General features: G+C 42.9%; 1 protein-coding gene across 1 annotated transcript in view; it reads left to right on the forward strand.

Moving 5' to 3' along the window:
- The window catches only part of LOC120063035 (glutamate receptor ionotropic, delta-2-like), an 87,483-nt gene that overhangs the window by 52,439 nt on the left and 10,494 nt on the right, over window positions 1–24,550 (forward strand). Inside the window, exons 3-4 of the mRNA XM_039013151.1 lie at window positions 9,709–9,875; window positions 23,564–23,804. Of these exons, the coding sequence (XP_038869079.1) occupies window positions 9,709–9,875; window positions 23,564–23,804 (408 nt within the window). The remainder of the gene's footprint in view (window positions 1–9,708; window positions 9,876–23,563; window positions 23,805–24,550) is intronic.

Here is a 24,550-nt window from a genome sequence, read left to right on the forward strand (position 1 = left end):
GAAGCTCCATCAGTATAAACAGAGGGTTGAGCCAGCCGGGAGGGAGGGAGGGAGGGAGGGAGGGAGGGAGGGAGGGAGGGAGGGAGATTGTTGGCTCTCTGAAGAGGAGAGAGAAGGAAGCTGTAGTCTAAAAGGTCAGACTGTACCTGAAGAAACCTTGGTCTGTCTCAGGTAGCCAGACCTTTCTCTGAACTGAGACTACGCTTGAAAACACTACCATAGAAGAAAAGTTGTTGCTTGCACCCACATTGTGTAAATCTGCCCTTAAGTCTGCCACAGTTTCATGAATCCTTGATTGCAATACCCAAGTGTTAACCTCTGGAATCGTCAACTTTTTTTTACATTTGAGACCAGACATAAAAAACAACAAAGCACAAGCTCTCACAACCATGTTAGAAACGTAACAACCAAGAGATAAAACCCAAAAAATTAGCCCCTTCAAATGAACTTAAACTGATTGGTAGAAAATACCACTTTATATACATTATGTGTGAGTTGCAGTCAGTTTTGGAATGGGTGGCTAGTCATGAACTAGTCCTGAACATGTTTATAACTAAAATCATTGTATTTGGTACAAATCATTTCCTAAGTTATAGACCTCAGCTGAATCTGGCAATGAATGATGTGGCTGTTGAGCAAGTTGAGGAAACTAAACTTCTCGGTGTCACCTTGGACTGTAAATTGTCATGGTAAAGGCTTATTGATTTAATTGTTGTAAAGATGGGGAGCATTTTTGTCTGTGATAAACAGATGCTCAGCATTCTTAACACCACAGTCAACCAAACAATTCCTGCAGTCTCTAGTTGTATCTAATCTTGACTATTTCCCAGTGATATGGCCAAGTGCTGCAAAGATGGAACTAGAGCAGCACGTCTTGCATTTCAATGTACACAGAGGGCGAATGTCTACAGGATGCATGTCAGTCTCTCTTGGCTCAAAGTAGAGGAGAGATTGACTGCATCAATTCTTGTTTCTGTGAGAAATATGAATGTGTTGAAAATTCCAAATTGTCTGTGTAATGAACTTACTTATAGCTCAAACAAACATACTTACCCCACCAGACATGCCACCAGGGGTCTCTTCACAGTCCCCAGGTCCAGAACAAATTCAAGGAAATGTACAGTATTATGTAGAGCCATGATTGCATGGAACTCCTTTCCATTTCATATAGCGCAAACCTGGTTTCAAAAAACAAATAAAGTAACATCTCACAGCACCACGCCTCTCCCCATGCGACCTCATTTTTGTGTGTATGTACTGACATTGATGTGTAACTGGTAGATGTACACACACACGCAATCTAAAACACCATCTATGCACACCCACACATTATTATTCTTTAGTTGTATTGCTTCTTTTCTTTGTGTGTCATTTGTGTGTTTTTGGTTGTATTTTTTTTTTAAAATACATGTAAATATATAGGTCTGTAATGTCTATGTTAATGTTTTTTAAATATATGTACATTCTTTGTGTCCATAATGTTTTTTGTTATGTATTGGACCCCAGGAAGACTAGCTGTCACCATTGGCGTCGGCTAATGGGGATCCTAATCAAATAAAATACAAAATTTAAAAAAGTGTTAAGAAGCAAGATTATGTGCCCCTGTTTGTGTGTGGTTAGTCGTTGAACCTCCTCCCCTTGGTGAACATGTCGTTAAGTGTTTCAGTCTTTTGATGTCTGCTACAGAACATGAGCTGAACAAGCCACAGAGAAGTCTGTGTCAGAAATGGAACCCTGTTCCTTATGTAATGAACTACTTTTAACCAGAGCCCTTTGGGCCCTGGTTAAAAATAATGTGCTATATTGGGAATAGGGTTCCATTTGAGATGCATAGGCCTACTATAGCTCCAGCCTGTTCTCCCAATGCCTCTGTCTGGTAGTTGGCAACATAGTAGTTCTTATAAATGAGCAAAATGTTCAAAAAATATTATTAACAGATCTCAAAATAATTGACTGGATGGTAAACACACAGTTAGCAATCTAAAGCAGTATAGTATGTTCCAAAAGGGAGAGTTTGCCCTTTTGAAAATGATATTGCTTATGTGTTGGAGTTGATTGTGATTTACAGTATTTAATAACCCCAAACTTGAATTTTATTTCGTTTATTGTGCTTTTAATGTTCTGTATTTACTTGTTCTCTATGTATCAGTGTAGGCTTCAGTATCTTGTGTTTAAATGCCCACACCAATAGAAATCCACCTTTTCAAGCTGAAAGATGATGGCCAGAGCATACCCATGATGTCGCACAACAGGCATCACTTTAGTCAAAGTATGATTATATATATGGGCTTGAAGTGACAAATCCGAACTGCCTACTTCGTGCAAATCCGTGTGAATGTGGTGTCTTTCCCTATGGTATGACATACAAATATTTTCAGCCTACGTTTCGTTTCAGGGCAAGGTTTTATTTGAATGTTACCACCCGGCAGCATGGCATTGTTTATTAATCAGAAACAGCTGCAAAGTTCTTCCTCTTCGTGACTGAGATGAGCCAAGCAGCCTTGTGTCCACTTTTGACCTGAAAATGATCATAATCCATTGGATCATTTGTCATTTGTCAAATTTTCACTTATTTTTGAGCTAGTCTGTATTAAAAATATATATTTATCTTCCCCCGTTGCCCCAAGATGAATGGTTTTGGCCCCAAGATGAATGGTTTTGGCCCCAAGATGAATGGTTTTGGCCCCATAAGTTTTGCTTCACTACACACACCACTGTTTTGATTGGGGTAACGTTAGCTGGCAACCACGAGTGTCTATCCAGATAATGAAAAGGCACCCGCAAAAGAAAATGTAAGGAACTTATAGTTAGTGACATGTCATTTGCGGCATGCACGATCACTAGAAAAGTCATTGTAGCCTATCATTTCACTTCCCCTGTGAGAACCATGAGCACGGGCTGGCCTGGATGCCAGCAACCTACAGAGGTTGCACCATGTCCATTACAATGTAGAAAAACATATCAGCGATCTTTCAATAGTTATCCATATCACCTTCTTATTCGTTCTAACTATTTCTACGTCAGAGATAACAATAGATTGCGACATCAAAAATAGGCCAGTGGTTTCCATCGGAGGCGAAGTTTTCCCGAAATCAATGCTTATGACAAATCCAGCTGACTAATCTTTTGAATACGGTGTAAAAGAAAACCAGCAACAACAGATAACATTAGCTAGCTAGATAAGGTTAGCAAGATAACTAGCTAGCTAGATAAGGTTAGCAAGATAACTAGCTAGCTAGATAGCTAGCTACGGTTAACATGCTAGCTACACTGACAACTAGCAGTGCCCTATTTGTTGATGTTTATCAACTCCACGTGGAAATTCCCATTCCCAATCCTTGAATATGTATAAATAGCCTTTGTCATTCATTGGAGGTGGAACCTAAACGTGCATTTTATGTCTAGGACAGGTAATTTAAATTGTGGTGGCAACTTCCTCTGGGGGGGGGGATCCTTTAAAGTCGCAAAACCAAGGAGATTCATAAAACGTTAGCATTAAACGTTCTGTACACTCATGTTGCAGTCATTACAAATCAGTTTAGAGGCCATCACCTCCTTTTAAATGATGCAACAACAACAAAAAACGCTCTACAGCCAATAACAAAATAACAACAAGCATGGATCACGTAAACAACATCAAGCTACACCAGCGTTTTTCTCTGAGCATAGAGGGAGGGAGGCGGAGAGGGGAACAGATGGATGGCTTTCATTTTGTGATTATGAATCTAGTGGGTTATTTAGTCATGTTTCCGGGAATAAACAATGCTGTGATTAGGATTCACCAGACGCCCTGTGTTTGATGAAAACGGCTTTTAATAATTATCTTGGCACAATTAGAGTCACTGGGCCCTTCTGATTGCCATGGCTCCTCCAGGCAGGCAGCACTCCTCATGTTCCCTCTCTTTTTTCAATGTCTCTACTAGTCTATTTATAGTATATATTTTTTCTTGGAATCACAACAATAAGGCGAAGACTTTGTGGTACCTGCATGTAGAGTTGCAAAATTCCTGGGATTTTGCAACCCTAGCTACGTTTTTTCCCCCCTTTTTCCTGTTCTCTGAAATGGATTAGGAATCAATAGGAATCTCTACACTTTCTTCCCTTCCTTTGCGCAATAGATGTTGGACATTATTAGAGATAAAAATGGCAATGCACACATTTTAAAGCGCATAAAGTGTTCATAAAAGGAATGAAATGCATAGAAATAAAATAAATTGAATGGGAGTCCCCATTGAGTTTGAGTTTATTTTTTACAGGGACAGTGCACATTAATCAACGTTTCAGTAAAAGTGCCGGTTTTAGCCAGCCGGCTGATTTTCAACCGCAGTCCCTGGGCAGGTTATTAAGAACAATTACAATATAGACAATAGCAACATAGAACAAGACATAGCATACAGACATAGCAACATAGGACAAGCAAGACGTAGCATACAGACAGAGCAACATAGAACAAAAAGCAGCAAGACAAAATTCATAAAAGCAACAAAGTGTTTCCACACCTCACAAGTTACAGACAACAGACATGGAAAGCGGCAACACACAGCTAGGGACCATGTTCACAAATCTGATTGACCTTTAGCCATGTCTTCAAGCATTTTGTGAAAGTGTGATATGTGGTGCAGTTATGTGTGTCTGATGGCAGTGTATTCCAGACATGGGAAGCTCTCACAGAAAAAGCGGATTTACTAAAGGTGCTTTTCCTTAGGGGAACTACACAGTCACCTCTCATGGCAGACCTTGTGGATCTGCTGCCATATGTTTGGGTTTTCTGTTTAACAAAAATACCGAGTGGAGGGGGAGCCAAGCCATTTAGGATCTTGAATACAAGACATGCATCGGTGTATTGCACAAGATTTTCCCAACTCAGGAGCTCATGCTTTCTGGGGATGTGACAGTGATGATGGCTATTGGGCTTCCTATCAAGCACTTTGAGAGCCTGTTTAAGTCAATGATTAGTCTGTTCTATTCATTCTATTTATGTGCATTTAATCCTACCCAATAGTCGAAATCCAGATAGATAACCTTTGAAAAACTGGGCCCTGATGTGATTCCAACTTCCAAGCCTGTAGAATTGATATAGCCAACAACATTTTTCTGGAAGCAAAACTGTAAGACCCTGTGATATACAGTGCATTCGGAAAGTATTCAGACTGTCACGGCAGTCTAAGTCGTCCTCCTCCTCAGACGAGGAGAGGCGAGAAGGATCTGAGGACCAATGTGCAGCGTGGTAATTTTCCATGATTTAATTAACACAAAACAAGACACTATACAAAATGACAAAACAAACTAACCGTCACAGTCCTAGCTGGTGCAAACAAAACACAAAGACAGGAAACAACCACCCACAATCCCCAACACAAAACAAGCCACCTATATATGATTCTCAATCAGGGACAACGATTGACAGCTGCCTCTGATTGAGAACCATATTAGGCTGGACACAGAAACAGACGAACTAGACACACAACATAGAATTCCCACCCAGCTCACGTCCTGACCAACACTAAACAAGCAAAACACATAAGAACTCTGGTCAGGACGTTACACAGACCCTTGACTTTCCCCACATTTTGTTACATTACAGCCTTACTCTAAAATATATATATTTTTTAATGATCATCAATCTACACACAATACCCCATAATGAAAAAGCGGGGGGAAAAAATGGTTTTATTGAAAATAAAAAACAGACATACCTTATTTACATAAGTATTCAGACCCTTTGCTATGAGACTCAAAATTGAGCTGAGGTGCATCCTATTTCCATTCATCCTCCTTGAGATGTTTCTACAACTTGATTGGAGTCTACCTGTGGTAGATTCAATTGATTGGACATGATTTGGAAAGGCACACACCTGTCTATATGAGGTCCCACAGTTGACAGTGCATGTCAGAGCAAAAACCAAGCCATGATGTCAAAGGAATTGTCCGTAGAGCTCCGAGACAAGATTGTGTCGAAGCACAGATCTGGGGAAAGGTACCAAAACATTTCTGCAGCATTGAAGTCCCCAAGAACACAGTGCCCTCCATCATTCTTAAATGGAAGACATTTAGAACCACCAAGACCCTTCCTTGAGCTAGCTGCCCGGCCAAACTGAGCAATCGGGGAAAAAGGGCCTTGGTCAGGGAGGTGACCAAGAACCCAATGGTCACCCTGACAGTGCTGATGGTCACTAACAGAGCTCCAGAGTTCCTCTGTGTAGATGGGACAACCTTCCAGAAGGACAACCATCTCTGCAGCACTCCACCAATCAGGCCTTTATGGTAGAGTGGCCAGACGGAAGCCACTCCTCTGTAAAAGGCACATGACAGCCTCTTGGTGTTTGCCTAAAGGCACCTAAAGGACTCTCAGACCATGAGAAACAACATTCTCTGGTCTGATGAAACCAAGATTGAACTCTTTGGCCTGAATTCCAAGCGTCACGTCTGGAGGAAACCTGGCACCATCCCTACGGTGAAGCATGGTGGTGGCAGCATCATGCTGTGGAGACATTTTTCAGCGGCAGGGACTGGGAGGCTAGTCAGGATCGAGGGAAAGATGAACGGAGCAAAGCACAGCGAGATCATTGAGGAAATTTGGAGAATCTCCCCAAATACAGGTGTGTCAAGCTTGTAGCTTCATACCCAAGAAGACTTGAGGCTGTAATCGCTGCCAACGGTGCTTCAACAAAGCACTGAGGTTTGGAAAAGGTCCCCAGATCCTCAAAAAGTTATACAGCTTCACAATCGAGAGCATCCTGACCGGTTACATCACCGCCTGGTATGGCAACTGCTCGGCATCCGACCATAAGGCGCTACAGAGGGTAGTGTGTACAGCCCAGTACATCACTGGGGCCAAGCTTCTTGCCATCCAGGACCTATATTATATTAGGCGGTGTCAGAGGACAGCCCAAAAAATGTCAAACACTCCAGTCATCCAAGTCATAGACTGTTCTCTCTGCTACCGCATGGCAAGCGGTACCGGAGCGCCAAGTCTAGGTCCAAAAGGCTGCTTAATTCTTTGGGCTGCAAGCCCGAAGCCGGGCACAAATCAGTGGAGTGAGCTGAAATCAGTGGTTATACATTGTGCTAACGTAGCATCTTTTTCCCAGAATGTGCGGATATTTTTATGACACTCAACTATTCTGACCAAATAACTATTCATAAACGTTACTAAAAAATACATGTTGTATAGGAAATGATAGATACACTAGTTCTTAATGCAATCGCCGTGTTAGAATTCTAAAAATAACTTCATTACGACATCCAGCTTAGTTATAGCGAGAGAGTGCCCAAAATCTGGGCGCAAACTACTAGTACACATGTTCGACAGATATATGAAATAGCATCATAAAATGGGTCCTACTTTTGATGATCTTCCATCAGAATGTTATACAAGGGGTCCTTTGTCGGGAACAATCGTTGTTTGGTTTTACAATGTCCTCTTCTCCAGTCAATTAGCACGGAGAGCTAGCAAAGTGGCGCGAAGCTCTCCTTCGTGAACAAACGCAGACAAAGCAACACGCCTAACGTCCCGAAAAAATGTCAATAATCTAATAAAACAATATTGAAAAAACATACTTTACGATGATATTGTCACATTTATCAAATAAAATCAAAGCCGGAGATATTAGTCGTCTATAACGACAGCTTTACAGAAGGCAATACCAGGTCCCTTCTCGCGCGTTCCAGAAAACAGGAAATTGGGGTCACGTCATGCCAAGAGCTTTTATTCGACCTCAGATCATGTTATACACTCCATTTCTTCTCTCACTGCCTGTTGACATCTAGTGGAAGGCATATGAAGTGCATGTATAGTAATAAATATCAAGCACATTTATAGGCAGGCCCTAGAACAGAGCATCGATTTCAGATTTTCCACTTCCTGTCAGGAAGTTTGCTGCAAAATGAGTTCTGTTTTACTCACAGATATAATTCAAACGGTTTTAGAAACTAGAGAGTGTTTTCTATCCAATAGTAATGATAATATGCATATTGTACGAGCAAGAATTGAGTACGAGGCCGTTTGAAATGGGCACCTTTTATCCAGGCTACTCAATACTGCCCCTGCAGCCCAAACAGGTTAACAGCTTCTACCCCCAAGCCATAACACTGCTGAACAATTAATCATGCAGACTATTTACATTGACACCCCCCCGCTGTTTATTATCTATGCATAATTACTTTACCCCTACCTACATGTAGAAATTACTTCGACTAACCTGTACCCCCACACATTGACTCGGTACCCCCTGTATAGAGCCTCATTATTGTTATTTTATTGTGTTACTTTTTCTTTTCTTTTTTTACTTTAGTTTGTAAAAAATTTCTTCAAACTGCATTGTTGGTTAAGGGCTTGTAAGTAAGCATTTCACGGTAAGGTCTACACCAGTTGTATTCGATGCATGTGACAAATACAATTTGATTTGATTTGAGTAAAAGGTCTGAATGCTTATGTAAATTTGATTTTTTTATTATTATTTATTTTTTTACATTTGCAAAAATTTCTACAAGCCTGTTTTTGTTTTGTTATTATGGGGTATTGTGTGTACATTGATGAGGGGGAAAAAACATTTTCATCCCTTTTAGAATAAGGCTGTAACGTAACAAAATGTGGAAAAAGTCAAGGGGTCTGAATACTTTCCGAATGCACTATAAGAGCGATCCAGGAGAAGGAAGATGATGCGTTACAAATGGCCCCCTATTCCCTATATAGTGCATCATTTTCACCAGGGCCTATATGGGCCTATTTAAGGAATAGGTTGCCCTTCAGGACGCACATCCATAGTGCTGTTTGAACCAAATCACAAAATTAGAGGATTTCTGATTCAGACAAGAGTCATTCTGCAGAGGGCAATCACCTTGAACCCTGTCCAGACGCAGACTGGAGTGAGGTGACTGAAAATGTCATAAAGTACCATTACAATTAATGAGACGTCAGAGTCCAAACGCATGTAGAGGGCCAGGCAGGCAGCCCTGGTGCATCTCTTACAGCGGTAATAACAATGAATCCTCAAAAGATTCACAGAATCTTAAAGGAAGCGGCCATGTCTCAAAAGTGTGTCAAATGTGAATGTCCTCACACCTGGGTATTTTTTCTTTGAATGGTGAGTTGATGTGGATGGTAGGTGTCCCATTAATAGGAGCTGCAGAGCTGCTGTAAAATGGGTGATGATTTGGTTACCTCTGACCATATTAACCTTGACTTCCGCTCTGCAAACAGACACTCCCATCTAAGCAAACTAAAGAAAAAAGGAATGACATATTGGTGATGAATATAAAGCTAGAATGTGCACTCGCTACATATTCAAATGAAAATAACATATTATATTCCAATTATAGGATAGGCTAATCACGCATGTCTTTTTGTTTTTCATTTATTCTGTTCAATTGTCAGGGACCATGTACAATTAAAACAAGAAGAAAAATCATGACACTGACTATTACTGGGTAAAATACAAAACTGACCGAAGATCAGTGTCTAGGGGCAACACTTTACCCTACTCCACAATGCATGCAACAAAATTGTCATGGTAAATGTTCATGTTCAATCATGTTACCATCTCTCGACTGGAGTGTCAAATAATAGCTTATGTGTTTCTATATCTGTTTCTACCTCTAGAAATAGAATTACAATAAAGGGCGTAGCCCATCAGTCCACAACAATTTGACTGCACCCTCATGGATACACTCAGTAATTATATTTCTATGTTTCTACTTTTCTCTCAGGTGAAGTACGGGCATTTTGCCTTTGTGTGGGATGTGGCGGTGCTGGAGTATGTGGGCATCAACGATGAGGACTGCTCCTTCTACACTGTGGGGAACAAGGCACCAGACCGGGGCTACGGCATCGCCCTGCAGCACGGCAGTCCATACAGGGACATCTTCTCCCAGAGGTACGTTGAACATTTAAGGCTTTATACGTGCTAATACATGCTTAGAACAAGTAATATGTCATATAATATATGCTATTTATTCAACAGGTTTATCCAAAGCGACTTACAGTAATGCATGCATATATTTTTTGTATGGGTGGCCCCAGAGGGTATCGAACCAACAAACCATGCTGTAAACAGTGCCATGCTCTACCGACTGAGCCACACAGAGCTGCAAAAAGCATTAAACACAGTACACTATAAAGTGTACAAGCAGCAGGCAATACAGTGTGCAAACATACAGGCTACCCTAACTACACCATTGCCACATCTACAGTGTGAGAAGGATTTAGTCGTTTCTGTTTTTGAAGTCAACTGCTGTATGGCCTTTCAGTGAAATGTCACCTTTGTTCAGTGGACTGGAGTTTGTCCAAGTCAATTTGTGAAAGGACATCAAATGTTGTGATGGAATTACAGGTGGTTGATAGTTTGACAAAGTACACCAAGACAAAATGCTAAATCACTTGTCCATTAGAAATGAGCTTATATATGACTGACAAGGGCATGTAGTAAAGCTCAATCATTATGACATGCTCAAGTGCCCCATCCACCTGTAATGATGTGCTACTGCACTTGTCTTTGATTTCTATACACACTAAGAGAGGATCCTTCACGCCATCAAGAGGCAGATGCAAGCTGGATTTGTATTTAAAATGAACAAGTGTGTTTGTGTGCATGTGTAGGTCCGTGCGCGTGTGTGGGCGTCTGCTGCTCCTGTGTGTGTCTGTGTGTGTGGGCGTCTGGATGCTCCTGTGTGTGCGTGCGTGTGTGTGGGCGTCTGGATGCTCCTGTGTGTGCGTGCGTGTGTGTGGGCGTCTGGATGCTCCTGTGTGTGCGTGCGTATGTGTGGGCGTCTGGATGCTCCTGTGTGTGCGTGCGTGTGTGTGAGTGCCGTGTGTGTGAATGAGTCCCAGCGTGTGATTCAGTATTTCTGTTTATTCTATTTGCACCTCTTTGTCTTACTGATGCACACAACTGCAGAATGTTGCCACTAATGGTGGTTGTGAAAGTAAACAAGTTATTAATTGACAGTCCTATTTAATTCCTTGTCATTATTTCCAGGACATTGTCAGGCTCTTGGGGAGCGCGTTGGGGGGGGGGGGGCTCTGCGTACGTGCGTGTGTGTCTCAAGGACAGTTTGTCGTTGATAGAGTACTGCCGTTACATTACTCATCACAAATACAACTTGTTGCTCACCTTTAATAGAATCAAACAACCCAGATGAAAGTTCCAAGAAGGAAGTCATGTTTCCCCACTTACCGGAGAGAGTATAGTGTACTGGTAATGATGTGTGTTACCCAGACTGAGGTGATCATCCAGATATAGTGCAGACGGAGTCAGAAAGCTGCAGTTTTCAGGAATTCGATGAAAACGACTGATTTCCGGTGAGAAGCCTATGAGCCTTGCACTTAAATAGCAGCAGCATGCGCACACAGCCACACAAACATACATACAGTGCTTTCGGAAAGTATTCAGACCCCTTGACTTTTTCCACTTTTTGTTACATTATAGCCTTGTTCTAAAATTGATTAATACATTTTTCCCCTCATCATTCTACACACAATACCCCATAATGACAAAACAAAACAGGTTTTTAGACATTTTTGCTAATTTATAAACGTTTTAAAACTGAAATATGACATTTACATAAGTAATCACACCCTTTACTCAGTACTTTGTTGAAGCGCCTTTGCCAATGATTACAGCATCAAGTCTTCTTAGGTATTACACTACAAGCTTGGCACACCTGTATTTTGGGAGTTTCTCCCATTCTTCTCTGCAGATCCTCTCAAGCTCTGTCAGGTTGGATGGAGAGCGTCGCTGCACAGCTATTTTCAGGACTCTCCCGAGATGTTCGATCGGTTTCAAGTCTGGGCTCTGGCTGGGCCACTCAAGGACATTCAGAGACTTGTCCCGAAGCCACTCCTGCGTTGTCGTGGCTGTGTGCTTCGGGTCGTTGTCCTGTTGGAAGGTGAATCTTCGCCCCCAGTCTGAGGTCCTAAGCACTCTGGAGCAGGTTTTCATCAAGGATCTCTCTGTACTTTACTCAGTTCATCTTTGTCTCGATCCTGACTAGTCTCCCAGTCCCTGCCGCTGAAAAACATCCCACAGCATGATGCTGCCACCACCATACTTCACCGTAGGGATGGTGCCAGGTTTCGTCCAGACATGACGCTTGGCATTCAGGCTAAAGAGTTTAATCATGGTTTCATCAGACCAGAGAATCTTGCTTCTCATGGTCTGACAGTCCTTTAGGTGCCTTTTTGCAAACTCCAAGCGGGCTGTCATGTGCCTTTTACAGAGGAGTGGCTTCCGTCTGGCCGCTCTATCATAAAGGCCTGATTGGTGGAGTGCTGCAGAGATGGTTGTCCTTCTGGAAGGTTCTCCCATCTCCACAGAAGAACTCTGGAGCACTGTCAGAGTGACCATTGGGTTCTTGGTAACCTCCCTGACCAAGGCCCTTCTCCCCCGACTGATCAGTTTGGCCGGGCGGCCAGCTCTAGGAAGAGTCTTTGTGGTTCGAAACTTCTTCCATTTAAGAATGATGGAGGCCACTGTGTTCTTGGGGACTTGCAATGCTGCAGAAATGTTTTGGTACCTTTCCCCAGATCTGTGCCTCGGCACAATCCTGTCTCGGAGTTCTACAGACAATTCCTTCGACCTCATGGTTTGGTTCACTGTCAACTGTGGGACCTTTTTATATAGACCGGTGTGTGTCTTTCCATATTATGTCCAATCAATTGAATTTACCACAGGTGGACTCCAATCAATTTGTAGAAACATCTCAAGGAGGATCAATGGAAACAGGATGCACCTGAGCTCAATTTCGAGTCTCATAGCAAAGGGTCTGAATACTTACATAAATAAGGTATTTCTGTTTTTGCAAAAATGTCTAAAACCTGTTTTCACTTTGTCATTATGGGGTATTGTGTGTAGATTGCTGAGGATATTTTTTTTTAAATCCATTTTAGAATAAGGCTGTAACATAACAAAATGTGTAAAAAGCAAAATGGTCTGAACAATACAGGTATCGACCACATTCCTTTTTTTCAATTTTTTCCTAAAATGACATAAAACCCTAATCTAACTACCTGTAGCTCAGGACCTGAAGCAAGGATATCCATATTCTTGATACCATTTGAAAGGAAACACTTTGAAGTTTGTGGAAATGTGAAATTAATATAGGAGAATATAACACATTAGATCTGGTAAAAGATAATACAAACTTACGTTTTTTTTTGTTTTTTTCATCATCTTTGAAATGCAAGAGAAACAGCAGGGGTTCAACCTTTAGAACCCTGTTCCTATATTTGAATATAAAAATAGATTTTATCAAACAGAACTATGCTACATTTTATCTCTGGGACCCTCAGGATGACAAATCAGAGCAAGATTACTGAATGTAAGTACAATATTTACCTTCAGAGGTGAATGTATCAAACCAGTTGCCGTGATAAAAGTTTTTTGTTGTTATGCACTCTCCTCAAACAATTTCATGATATTTTTTCACTGTAATAGCTACTGTAAATTGGACAGTGCAGTGGAGTGGAGGGACACCGATCCCTCCGGTGGAGGGAAACCGATCCCGTAGAGGATAAATTGCCTAAAAGAGATGGGAATGCTTTGCCAGGAAACTATTACTTGAATTGTATTGTATTTCTGGAATCAGTGTCGGTGGAGCCCTCGCAAAGTGGTGGGGATATTGACCCTAGTAATGGCATTTAGTCACCAATGGCACAGTGAGTGACAGCGTTTTTCTTAGATCTTGAGGGTCCTAAGCGCTCTGTGCATGTGTGTGTCTTTCGGGGTCGATTTCCAGTTTGTGGAAATTACTTGATTTTTGTGGAAGCTCCACTGTGGCAGCGGTGAGAATGAGATCGACACCTGACATTGTCAATCTCTCGTCATCTGGAACAATGACAGAACTGTCACTTACAGTCCCATCCATCAACATTAGGCAAACTCACGCCCCTGAAACTCTCATTAAAACCCATAAGTGGGATTTAATGAATGAGTAGTTGACATTTCTGCTATCTTATCAGAGATTCCCTCAGTTGTATGCTTCGTCCCCATAAATGGGTCGCTACACTGTCAAAATACGTTTGCAAGTACAGTTTGTGACCTAAGATTGCTTGTATGTTATATAGGGATTTGTTCAAAGTTCTAGAAATCATATTCTTGTAGCTGACTGAGATTTGATCAGCTAGATACAAAAATATTGCAAATGTAGTGGAGATATGTATTCATCACCAAACATGCAATGCAGTTAGGTAGTTAGCCATTTGCTTTCTGTTCGTATTCTTATTTTGTACTATTTCTTATTCTTGCATTTGGGGGGCAGGTAGCCTAGTGGTTAGTGTGTTGGGCCACTAACCAAAAGGTTGCTTGATCAAATCCCCAAGCTGACAAGGTAAAAATCTGTTGTTCTGCTCCTGAACAAGGCAGTTAACCCACTGTTCCTAGGCCGTCATTGTAAATAATATTTTTTCTTAACTGACTTGCCTAGTTAAATAAAGGTAAAATTAAATTGTTGAGAAGGAACCTGCAAGTAAGCATTTCATTGGACTATGTACACCGTATACCATGCTTATCCCGTACATACGACTAATAAAACTTGAAGCTCTCTGGACTCTTTTCCCCTCTTATACCGCTTTGTATGATTCGAATATTGTAGTGGCCTAATTATACCACTAATTATGATGATTTGTGACTGTGAATCTGGAATGGGCATGAGTGGCATTGTGAAGACAAACTCTTTGGAGGTAGCAGTCAGACAGTGAGAATACAGTTTGGCTGGCTGTGTGGGATTAGTACCATGGCCGTTACGCCTCCATTGTCCTCATTTAATAAGGAGTTGCTACTCAGAGTGCACTTTATGCAAGGAGCTTATTTTAGAACAGTTTCTCTCCTGTGCTCCTTTTGACATTGTGTAATCATGTTGTCAGAAATTCTCCCAGATGGAACATACTACCATTCCCTGTTTTTGCTATTTTTGTCAGATTTAATTGTTTCTTCTAAAGTTTGGATGCAATGGAACAAGTTTGCACCATTTTGCATAGGTTAGAACTAGAGATAAGAGAAGAGCAGAACACGATAAGATAATGAATTTATTATCCACATGGGGACATTTTGTATGCGGCTCTGTGCATACATTAAACGCATACATATCAAGCATAGACAAAAGACAATAAACAATTATTACAAACAATAAATACAACCAATGAGGGTAGACAAAGTGCAGTTCATGTGGGAATCCTAATTATTCTGAACACATTACACATTCGTACACCATCGACTACAGCATTGTTTCTCAACTCCAGTCCTTGAGTACCCCCAACGGTACAGACTTTTTGTAGTCCTGGACAAGCACACTTGCCAACTAATCATCAAGCCCTGGATGAGTTGAATCAGGTGTGTTTGTCCACCCCCCAACAGCACAACAATGGACTGGAGTTGGGGAACATTGGACTACAGTATCAACTAAAGGCCTGCCTGCTGGATCTACCAGTGTTTGTCATTTAGAAGCCTTATTGCCTCTGGGATAAACAATTGTTTGACTCTATTATTTTTATGCCCTGGTGCCCAGTATTGTCAACCTCAAACTCCTGATATAGAAGATGTCTGGGGCCCAAGAGAACCTTCTATAAATGATCTGTCTCCGTGAGAAGCAATTTGCCTATGAATACGAACCTGAGACACAATTCTGGTTTAGACTTTGGACCCCAGATTTATCATGTGTGTGTGTGTGTGTGTGCGTGCGTGCGTGCGTGCGTGCGTGCGTGCGTGCGTGCGTGCGTGCGTCCGTCCGTCCGTCCGTCCGTCCGTCCGTCCGTCCGTCCGTCCGTCCGTCCGTCCGTCTCTGAATGTGGGTATTATGTGCCTTTTTCTGTGTTCAACTGAAATGTAGCATCTCAGATGTTATAATTTGTTTGCATCACCTTGGAATTTCTGCTGTTCCTTTTTTTCCTTTCTTTTCTTTTTTCCTCGTCTTCTCTTTAGTCCTATCAAGTACGGTAGTTTGTCTGCCTCCGTCGAAACCATCTAATAACGTATGATAATTTCTGCAGCAGCTGGTTGCCTTGGCAACAGCTCCAGTAGTCCACACTAATCGCCATGCAGAGCCCAGGAGGCATAAAGGCTGGTTGGTACAGCAGCCAGGTTACCCGTGATACAAGTCAGTGTTCGACGTCTATCCAGGTCTGAGGACATCGGGAGATGACGTGGAAACGGCCACTAGGGGCAACAGTGTTACCTTTAAGTATGTTTCGGTTTTGCTAGGGTGTTGTGGACAGGGATGGGTGTAAGCATCTGCCTCTGATTCCAAGTTCGAATCCAGCGATAGAAAGTTGTTTTTTATATTTTGGTTTGAAGCCTATCCCAAACCTTTGGAACATCTTCTAAATTTGACGTTTGAGAAACATGGATGGACGTCTAATTCTGACGTGAGACGGTGAGAGCTGGTAGGGTACAGAACTTCCCACCTACCTCCAGTGATAGAAACATGTCAACAGACTGCATACATTATATGGTGTGACATTCGATCATTTTCCTGGAATGAGAGCTTGGCCTAACAACACCGAACTCCTCGGCAACACTGTGATGTCATGAAGTGTGTGTGTGTGCATGTGTTGTCACCAGAGAGCATGTGTAAGAGTGATCAGCCCTTTACAATCGGTTATGGACTAAAGCTAGGTCACTATTCAGAGTTCTCTACAGCCCAGGTCATGCAGAGCCTGAACGAGGAGAAAACCAACCAACCTACTGCGCACACACACATGCACACATTTTATAACTAACCCCAAGTGACACATTGGTGAACCCCTGATCCAGTCACTAGAATGACACGGTGGTTGAGAGGGACAAGGCTGTTCTTATTGTGTACAGGCCCAGATCAGCCATCCAGTCACATTGGAGGTGAAATTTCTCTAGCCCCAGTTGGAGCTCATCTGTTGGGTGATACCTCCTGTCACCACTGCACAGGGCCAGGGGGAACGTAAGCCCTCCATTGCTCCGTTCCCGCTCCATCACTCCATCTTACCGCGCGGTGACATATACAGTATAATTGGGGTGAGGAGGGGACGCCTCTTTTGTATTGCCTGTGTGTGGCTCATGGTAGCTAATGGAAACACATAGTGGAAAAATAACTTTTATTCTATTTGGAAGTCACAGTGTGCTGTGAGTACACCAGATGCATAGGAGACAGATCTTAATAGTAGTTGCAATAGAATAAATAATTTTTTAAGTAAATAAAAACATGTCTTATTCTGTATATACCACATGAGGTGAAAATAGGGTGGCAGTTAAGAGTGTTGGGCCAGTAACCGAAAGGTCACTGGTTCGAATCCCCTAGCCAACTAGGTGAAAAATCTGTCATTGTGCTCTTGAGCAAGGCGCTTAATCCTAGTCGGTCTGGATAAGAGCGTCTGCTAAATTACTAAAATGTAAATTAACAACTTGATGTGATATGTCTGTTTTGGAGCAAAATATGGCATTAATAGAGCAACATTTCCACAGAGATAAAACATACAGAAAAATGTTATCATATTACTCCAATTAGTGCAGGAAAGCAGTGATAAACGACTAAGCTCTTAGGGTAGCTTTCCACATTGACCAATCTTCTTTGGCCACGATCTCAAGTATTTTGTTTACTCTAAAGTATAATCACTTTTTTCCCAGTTCTTTTCTTTTAAGCTACTAAAATGCATCCGTCGTATGTGTCTGTGTGCGTGCGTGTGACGGGGGGGGTTGGGTTAAAGAGCAAAACACATATTTCTGTGCACTGTAAGGGAAATAAAGGACAATGAAGTATTCTGAAATATTGAAAAGCAAGCAAAAACCCGTACTTGAAAAATCTTAGCACTTGGATGATTTCCGAGATTGATGGAATTGAATATGTTTGACGGAATTGCTGTCTGCATTTTGATAACCTTAGGTATCTCCCTCATTCCATTCCATTAGATTGAGTGAAATCCCTCTTTCCATTGTTTTCCTTTTCGGACCTGTCTTTGTCGGCGGCATAACAACTACAGTATCAATCGTCGAGCTCAAATCTCAGACCGACTTTGATTAATCAAGACGACATTTCTTCCAATATCGAATCAAATCAAAAATCAAATCAAATTGTATTTGTCACAAGCCTAATACAACAGGTGTAGAGCTTACTTATGCTTACTTACAAGCCTTTAACCAATGCAGTTTTAAGAAAAATACCTAAAAACATAAGAAATAAAGTAACACGTGATTAAAGAGCAGCAGTAAAATAACAATAGCGAGGCAATATACAGGGGGTACTGGTACAGATTCGATGTGCGGGGGTCACTGGTTAGTTGAGATAATTGAGGTAATATATGCACGTGGGTAGAGTTATTAAAGTGACTTATGCATAGATAATAACAGAGAGTAGCAGCAGCGTAAAAGAGGGGGGCAATGCTAGTAGTCCGGGTAGCCAATTGATTAGATGTTCAGGAGTCTTACAGCTTGGGACTAGAAGCTGTTTATAAGCCTCTTGGACCTAGACTTGGCGCTCTGGTACCACTTGCCATGCGGTAGCAGAGAGAACAGTTTATGACTAGGGTGGCTGGAGTCTTTGACAATTTTTTCGGCCTTCCTCTGACACTGCCTGGTATAGAGGTCCGGGATGGCAGGCAGCTTGGCCCCAGTGATGTACTGGGCCGTACGCACTACCCTCTGTAGTGCCTTGCGGTCGGAGGCCAAGCAGTTGCCATACCAGGCAGTGATGTAACCAGTCAGGATGCTCTCGATGGTACAGCTGTAGAAGCTTTTGAGGATCTGAGGACCCATGTCAAATCTTTTCAGTCTCCTGAGGGGGAATAGGTTTTGTTGTGCCCTCTTTACAACTGTCTTGGTGTGCTTGGACCATGTTAGTTTGTTGTGCTCAAGAAACTCGAAGCTCTCAACCTGCTCCACTACAGCCACGTCGATGAGAATGGGGGAGTGCTCGGTCCTGCTTTTCCTGTAGTCCACAATCATCTCCTTAGTCTTGATCACATTGAGGGAGAGGTTGTTGCCCTGGCACCACACGGCCAGGTCTTTGACAACCTCCCTTTAGGCTGTCTTGTCGTTGTTGGTGATCAGGAACACCACTGTTGTGTCATCGGCAAACTTAATGATGGTGTTGGAGTCGTGCCTGACCATGCAGTCATGAGTGAACGGGGAGTACAGAGGGAGGTGTTTAGTCCCAGGGTCCTTAGCTTATTGATGAGCTTTGAGGTCACTATGTTGTTGAACGCTGAGCTGTAGTCAATGAATAGCATTTTCACATAGGTGTTCCTTTTGTCCAGGTGTGAAAGGGCAGTGTGGAGTGCAATAGAGATTGCATAATCTGTGGATCTGTTTGGGCGGTATGCAAATTGGAGTGGGTATAGAGTTTCTGGGATAATGGTGTTGATGTGAGTCATGACCAACCTTTCAAAGCACTTCATGGCTACAGACGTGAGTGCTACGGGTCGGAAGTAATTTAGGCAGGTTACCTTAGTGTTCTTGGGCACAGGGACTATGGTGGTCTGCTTGAAACATGTTGGTATTACAGACTCAGACAGGGAGAGGTTGAAAATGTCAGTGAAGATACTTGCCAGTTGGTCAGCGCATGCTCGGAGTACATGTCCTGGTAATCCGTCTGGCCCTGCGGCCTTGTGAATGTTGACCTGTTTAAAGGTCTTACTCACATCGGCTGCGGAGAGCGTGATCACGCAGTCGTCCGGAACAGCTGGTGCTCTCATGCATGTTTTAGTGTTACTGCCTCGAAGCTAGCATAGAAGTAATTTAGCTCATCTGGTAGGCTCGTGTCATTGGGCAGCTCTCGGCTGTGCTTCCCTTTGTAGTACAATAATAGTTTGCAAGCCCTGCCACATCCGACGAGCGTCGGAGCCGGTGTAGTATGATTCAATCTTAGTCCTGTATTGATGCTTTGCCTGTTTGATGGGGAATAGCGGGATTTATTGTAAGCTTCCGAGTTAGAGTCCCGCTCCTTGAAACAGCTCTACCCTTTAGCTCAGTGCGGATGTTGCCTGTAATCCATGGCTTCTGGTTGAGGTATGTACGTACAGTCACTGTGGGGACGACGTCATTGATGCACTTATTGATGAAGCCGTCAATGCCATCGGAAGAATCCCGGAACATATTCCAGTCTGTGCTAGCAAACAATCCTGTAGCTTAGCATCTGCTTCATCTGACCACTTTTTTTTACTTACCGAGTCACTGGTGCTTCCTGCTTAAATTTTTGCTTGTAAGCGGGAATCAGGAGGATAGAATTATGGTCAGATTTCCCAAATGGAGGGCGAGGGAGAGTTGCACGTGTCTCTGTGTGTGGAGCAAAGGTGGTATAGAGGTTTTTTTCTTCCTCTGGTTGCACATTTACCATGCTGATAGAAATTAGGTCAAACAAATGTAAGTTTCCCTGCATTAAAGTTCCCGGCCACTAGGAGCGCTGCCTCTGGATGAGCGTTTTCCTGTTTGCTTATGGCGGTATACAACCTGCATCGGTCTGTGGTGGTATGTAGACAGCTACGAAAAATACAGATGAAAACTCTCTAGGTAGATAGTATGGTCTACAGCTTATCAAGTCTCTGTTTCTGATTGGACGTTTCACTAGCATGTATTCCTCTTTTTCATTCCATCTGAGCCAACATCTGAGTCATCTGTTATGTGGGCCTTATCTAAATAAGATCCCTTAGTCTCCCAACAGTAATCCCAAATCAGACCTTACGATTCTATATGTGCCTATGTAGCAGAGGTTAAAGAGGTTAAAATAATGTCTATATTAGAGAATTTTATGTTATTGAAATAAGATATGCACCTCTGCTATTATTCATTTTCTAATTATGTAAACTACCTTTACACTACATTTGCATTTGAGATACTTTGGCAGCATTTTTTATTTGTTATACTTTGTAGAGGCACAGTCAAAGATAAGTGTTGTCATTCAAGTCACTCGTGTGTCTTTGTCCGTGTGTGTGTGTGCTGTTCATTTTTCCCCCAGCGATACCGCAAGCCACACCTCTGAAATATAGTTCTGTAAATGAACAGAAGGCTCCAATCAACCTTTGAGGGTTTTTATTGGATGTCATTGTTATGCTTAGCTGGACAGCATAACATCATTAGAGAAAAGTAATAACACTCTGCTACAAAACATATTCATATTTCTTATAATTATTTTGACAGGTTAATACAGCTGTCAGTCTGTGGCATCATTATTTGTCCGATATTGCCCTCTAGTGTTTGAGGACCATTCAAACATCTGCAGAGAATCAGGGTGAATCTCATGTATTTTTTTGATTCCTAGTGTCCTCCCTCGCATTGGAGGAGAAGAGTCAAGGTTTCTACTCTGACCTTCAATGTGTTTTGAGAATGAGGTGAGGAGAGAGGATGCGAGGAATCCAGGAAATACAATTGAGATTCACCCCTCAGATCATCATACAATGTGAATGACATGGATCATACTCAGTGCTTGCCTTTGAATAGAAAAACCTTCTTTTAGTCTAGCCAGAGTCATATATATGGCATGGACTCTACAAGGTGTCGAAAGCGTTCCACGGGGATGCTGGCCCATGTTGACTCCAATGCTTCCCACAGTTGTGTCAAATTGGCTGGGTGTCCTTTGGGTGGTGAACCATTCTTGATACACATGGGAAACTGTTGAGTGTGAAAAACCCAGCAGTGTTGCAGTTCTTGACACACACAAACTGGTGCGCCTGGCACCTACTACCATACCCCGTTCAAAGTTACTTAAATATTTGGTTTTGCCCATTCACTTTCTGAATGGCACACACACAGTCCATGTCTCAATTGTCTGAAGGTTTAAAAATCCTTCTTTAACCTGTCTCCTCGCCTTCATCTCCACTGATTGAAGTGGATTTAAGGGACATGAGTAAGGGATCATAGCTTTCACCTGGTCAGTCTATGTCAGTCTGTTTTGTACTCTCAGTTTGTATGCCTCTGTCTAGACTGAAACAAGGTTGTTGTATTCCATATGGCACCACTCCGCCAGGGCCCTCACCACCTCCCTGTAGGCTGTTTTGTTGTTGTTGGTAATCAGGCCCACCACTGTTGTGTTGTTTGCTAACTTGATGATTGAGTTGGAGACGTGCATGGCCTAGCAGTCATGGGTGAACAGGGAGTACAGGAGGGGGCTGAGTATGCACCCATGTGGGGCTCCTGTGTTGAGGATCAGCGTAGCTGCACAGGGCCCGGGTTCAGACCCAGGGCCCCAAGCTTAGTGGTGAGCTTGGAGGGCATTATGGTGTTGAAAGCTGAGCTGTAGTCAATGAACATCATTCTTACATAGGGATTCCTCTTGTCCAGATGGAATACGACAATGTGCAGGGCGATGGCACCATCAGTGGATCTGCTGTATGCAAATTGTAGTGGGTCTAGGGTGTCTGGTAAGGTGAAGGTTAGATTATCCTTAACTAGCCTCTTAAAGCACTTAATGATGACAGAAGTGAGTGCTCTGAATTACTATTGCAATTTAACGTTAGAATGTTGCAAAACGAGTGACCTAAGCAACTTTGAGCGTGTTATGATCGTCGGTGCCAGGCGTATCTCAGAAATGTCCGGCCGCCTGGGCTTTTAACGGACGACAGTGTCTAGGGTTTACCGAGAATGGTGCAATTAACAAAAAACATCCAGTCAGCGGCAGTCCTGTGGGCGAAAACAGCTCGTTGATGAGAGAGGTCAAAGGAGAATGTGAAGAATTGTGCAAGCTAACAGGTGGGCCACAAACAGGCAAATATATATTTTTTTATTTAACTAGGCAAGTCAGTTAAGAACAAATTCTTATTTACAATGACTACCGGGGAACAGTGGGTTAACTGCCTTGTTCAGAACAGATTTGGACTTTGTCAGCTCAGGAATTTGATCCAGCAACCATTCAGTTACTGACCCAACGCTCTAACCACTAGGCTACCTAGCGGCGCAGTACAACAGTGGTGTGCAGAATGGCATCTCGGAAACGCACAACTCGTCAGTCCTTGTCATGGATGGACTATTGCAGCAGACGACCACACCGGGTTCCACTCCGATCAGCTGGAAACAAGAAGAAGCGGCTCCAGTGGGCACACGATCACCAACACTGGACAATTGAGGAGTGGAAAAACATTGCCTGGTCCGATGAATCCCGGTTCCTGTTGCCTCATGCTGATGATAGTCAGGATTTGGCGTAAGCAGCATGAGTCCATGGCCCCATCCTGCCTGGTGTCAACTGTACCGGCTGGTGGTGGTGGTGGTGTAATGGTGTGGGAAATGTTTTCCTGGCACACGTTTAGGTCCCTTGATACCAATTGAGCAGCGTTTGCATGTCACACCTTGTGTCCCGAAGGGGGGTCCGACCCAGTACTAGATGGGTGTACCTAATAAATATGGCTCTGAGTCTAAGCTACTTACTCATCAGGGGAAGTAGATTATAACCTACATCCTGAAGAAAATGTGATGCAGTCCAATCTGAATGAAATGTAGATTTTGCCCTATTCCTGTATACACCTGCAGACAATAACACATCTGTACTCAATTTGTTTGTGTGTGTGTTTGTGTGTTTTTGTGTGTGTATCTGTGTGGGCGCATCCGTCTGTCTGTCCGTGCGTGCATGTGCGCGTGTATGTGCATCTATCTGTGTGTGTGTGTGTGTGTGTCAGGATCCTGGAGCTGCAGCAGAACGGGGACATGGACATCCTGAAGCTGAAGTGGTGGCCACGGGACAGCCCGTGTGACCTGTACTCTGCGGTGCACACTAAACACCGCGGCAGCGCCCTGGACATCCACAGCTTTGCCGGCGTGTTCTGCGTGCTGGCGGCGGGTGTGGTGGTCTCCTGTCTCATTGCCATGGTGGAGACCTGGTGGACAAGGAGGAAGGGCTCACGAGTCCCCTCCAAAGAGGTGAGGAGCTGGGGGAGGCCAGGGTGGTTGTGTGGGGGTCTGTGTCTGGGGGTCTCGGTAACACTTGACTTGAACACTCTGTTTTCCGGATGTATGTCATGGTTGTCATGTCTACTGTACATGGTGTCAGTGTCATGATGTAACAGATGTTTGTACGTAGTCAGGAGAGCTGTCGTTAACCTGTCAGTCAAGTGGTCTGTCCCTTGCTGTGGTGTCAAAGCTGTCCCTGGCTAGCTGGTTAGGACGGACAATAAACAAACATTTGGCGTTTGATAAGATGAACACAGTGAAACTGCGGCACACTCCAGGGTTTTCCATCTATGCCACTGGAACTACATAAGGCGTGGGAACAAACCTCTTTTTATGTTGCTGTGACTGCACATGACATGGAATGCGTCCCAAATGGCACCTTGTTCTCTATATAGTGCACTACTTTTGACAAGGACAACCAGGGTCCATATGATTCTGGTTAAAAGTAGTGCACTATATAGGGAATAGGGTGCCATTTGGGACGCACCCACACTGTATATGAGGGGGGGGTAAAATGTCACCAGTTTCAAGTGTATTTGCAAAATTCAGAAAACGAAAAGGGTCCGGAAGCTCACACAAGCTACACTGACTAGAATGGTCATTGTTTCAGGTCTTAAACCACCATGAGCATCATCAATTGCAGCAACAGTTACTCACTCAAAAGACAAAAAGTTCTCTTTAAACTGCATTTGGAATGTGGCTATCTAAATATTTCC

This window comes from Salvelinus namaycush, chromosome 18 (assembly GCF_016432855.1).
Source record: "Salvelinus namaycush isolate Seneca chromosome 18, SaNama_1.0, whole genome shotgun sequence".
NCBI classification, from domain to species: domain Eukaryota; kingdom Metazoa; phylum Chordata; class Actinopteri; order Salmoniformes; family Salmonidae; genus Salvelinus; species Salvelinus namaycush.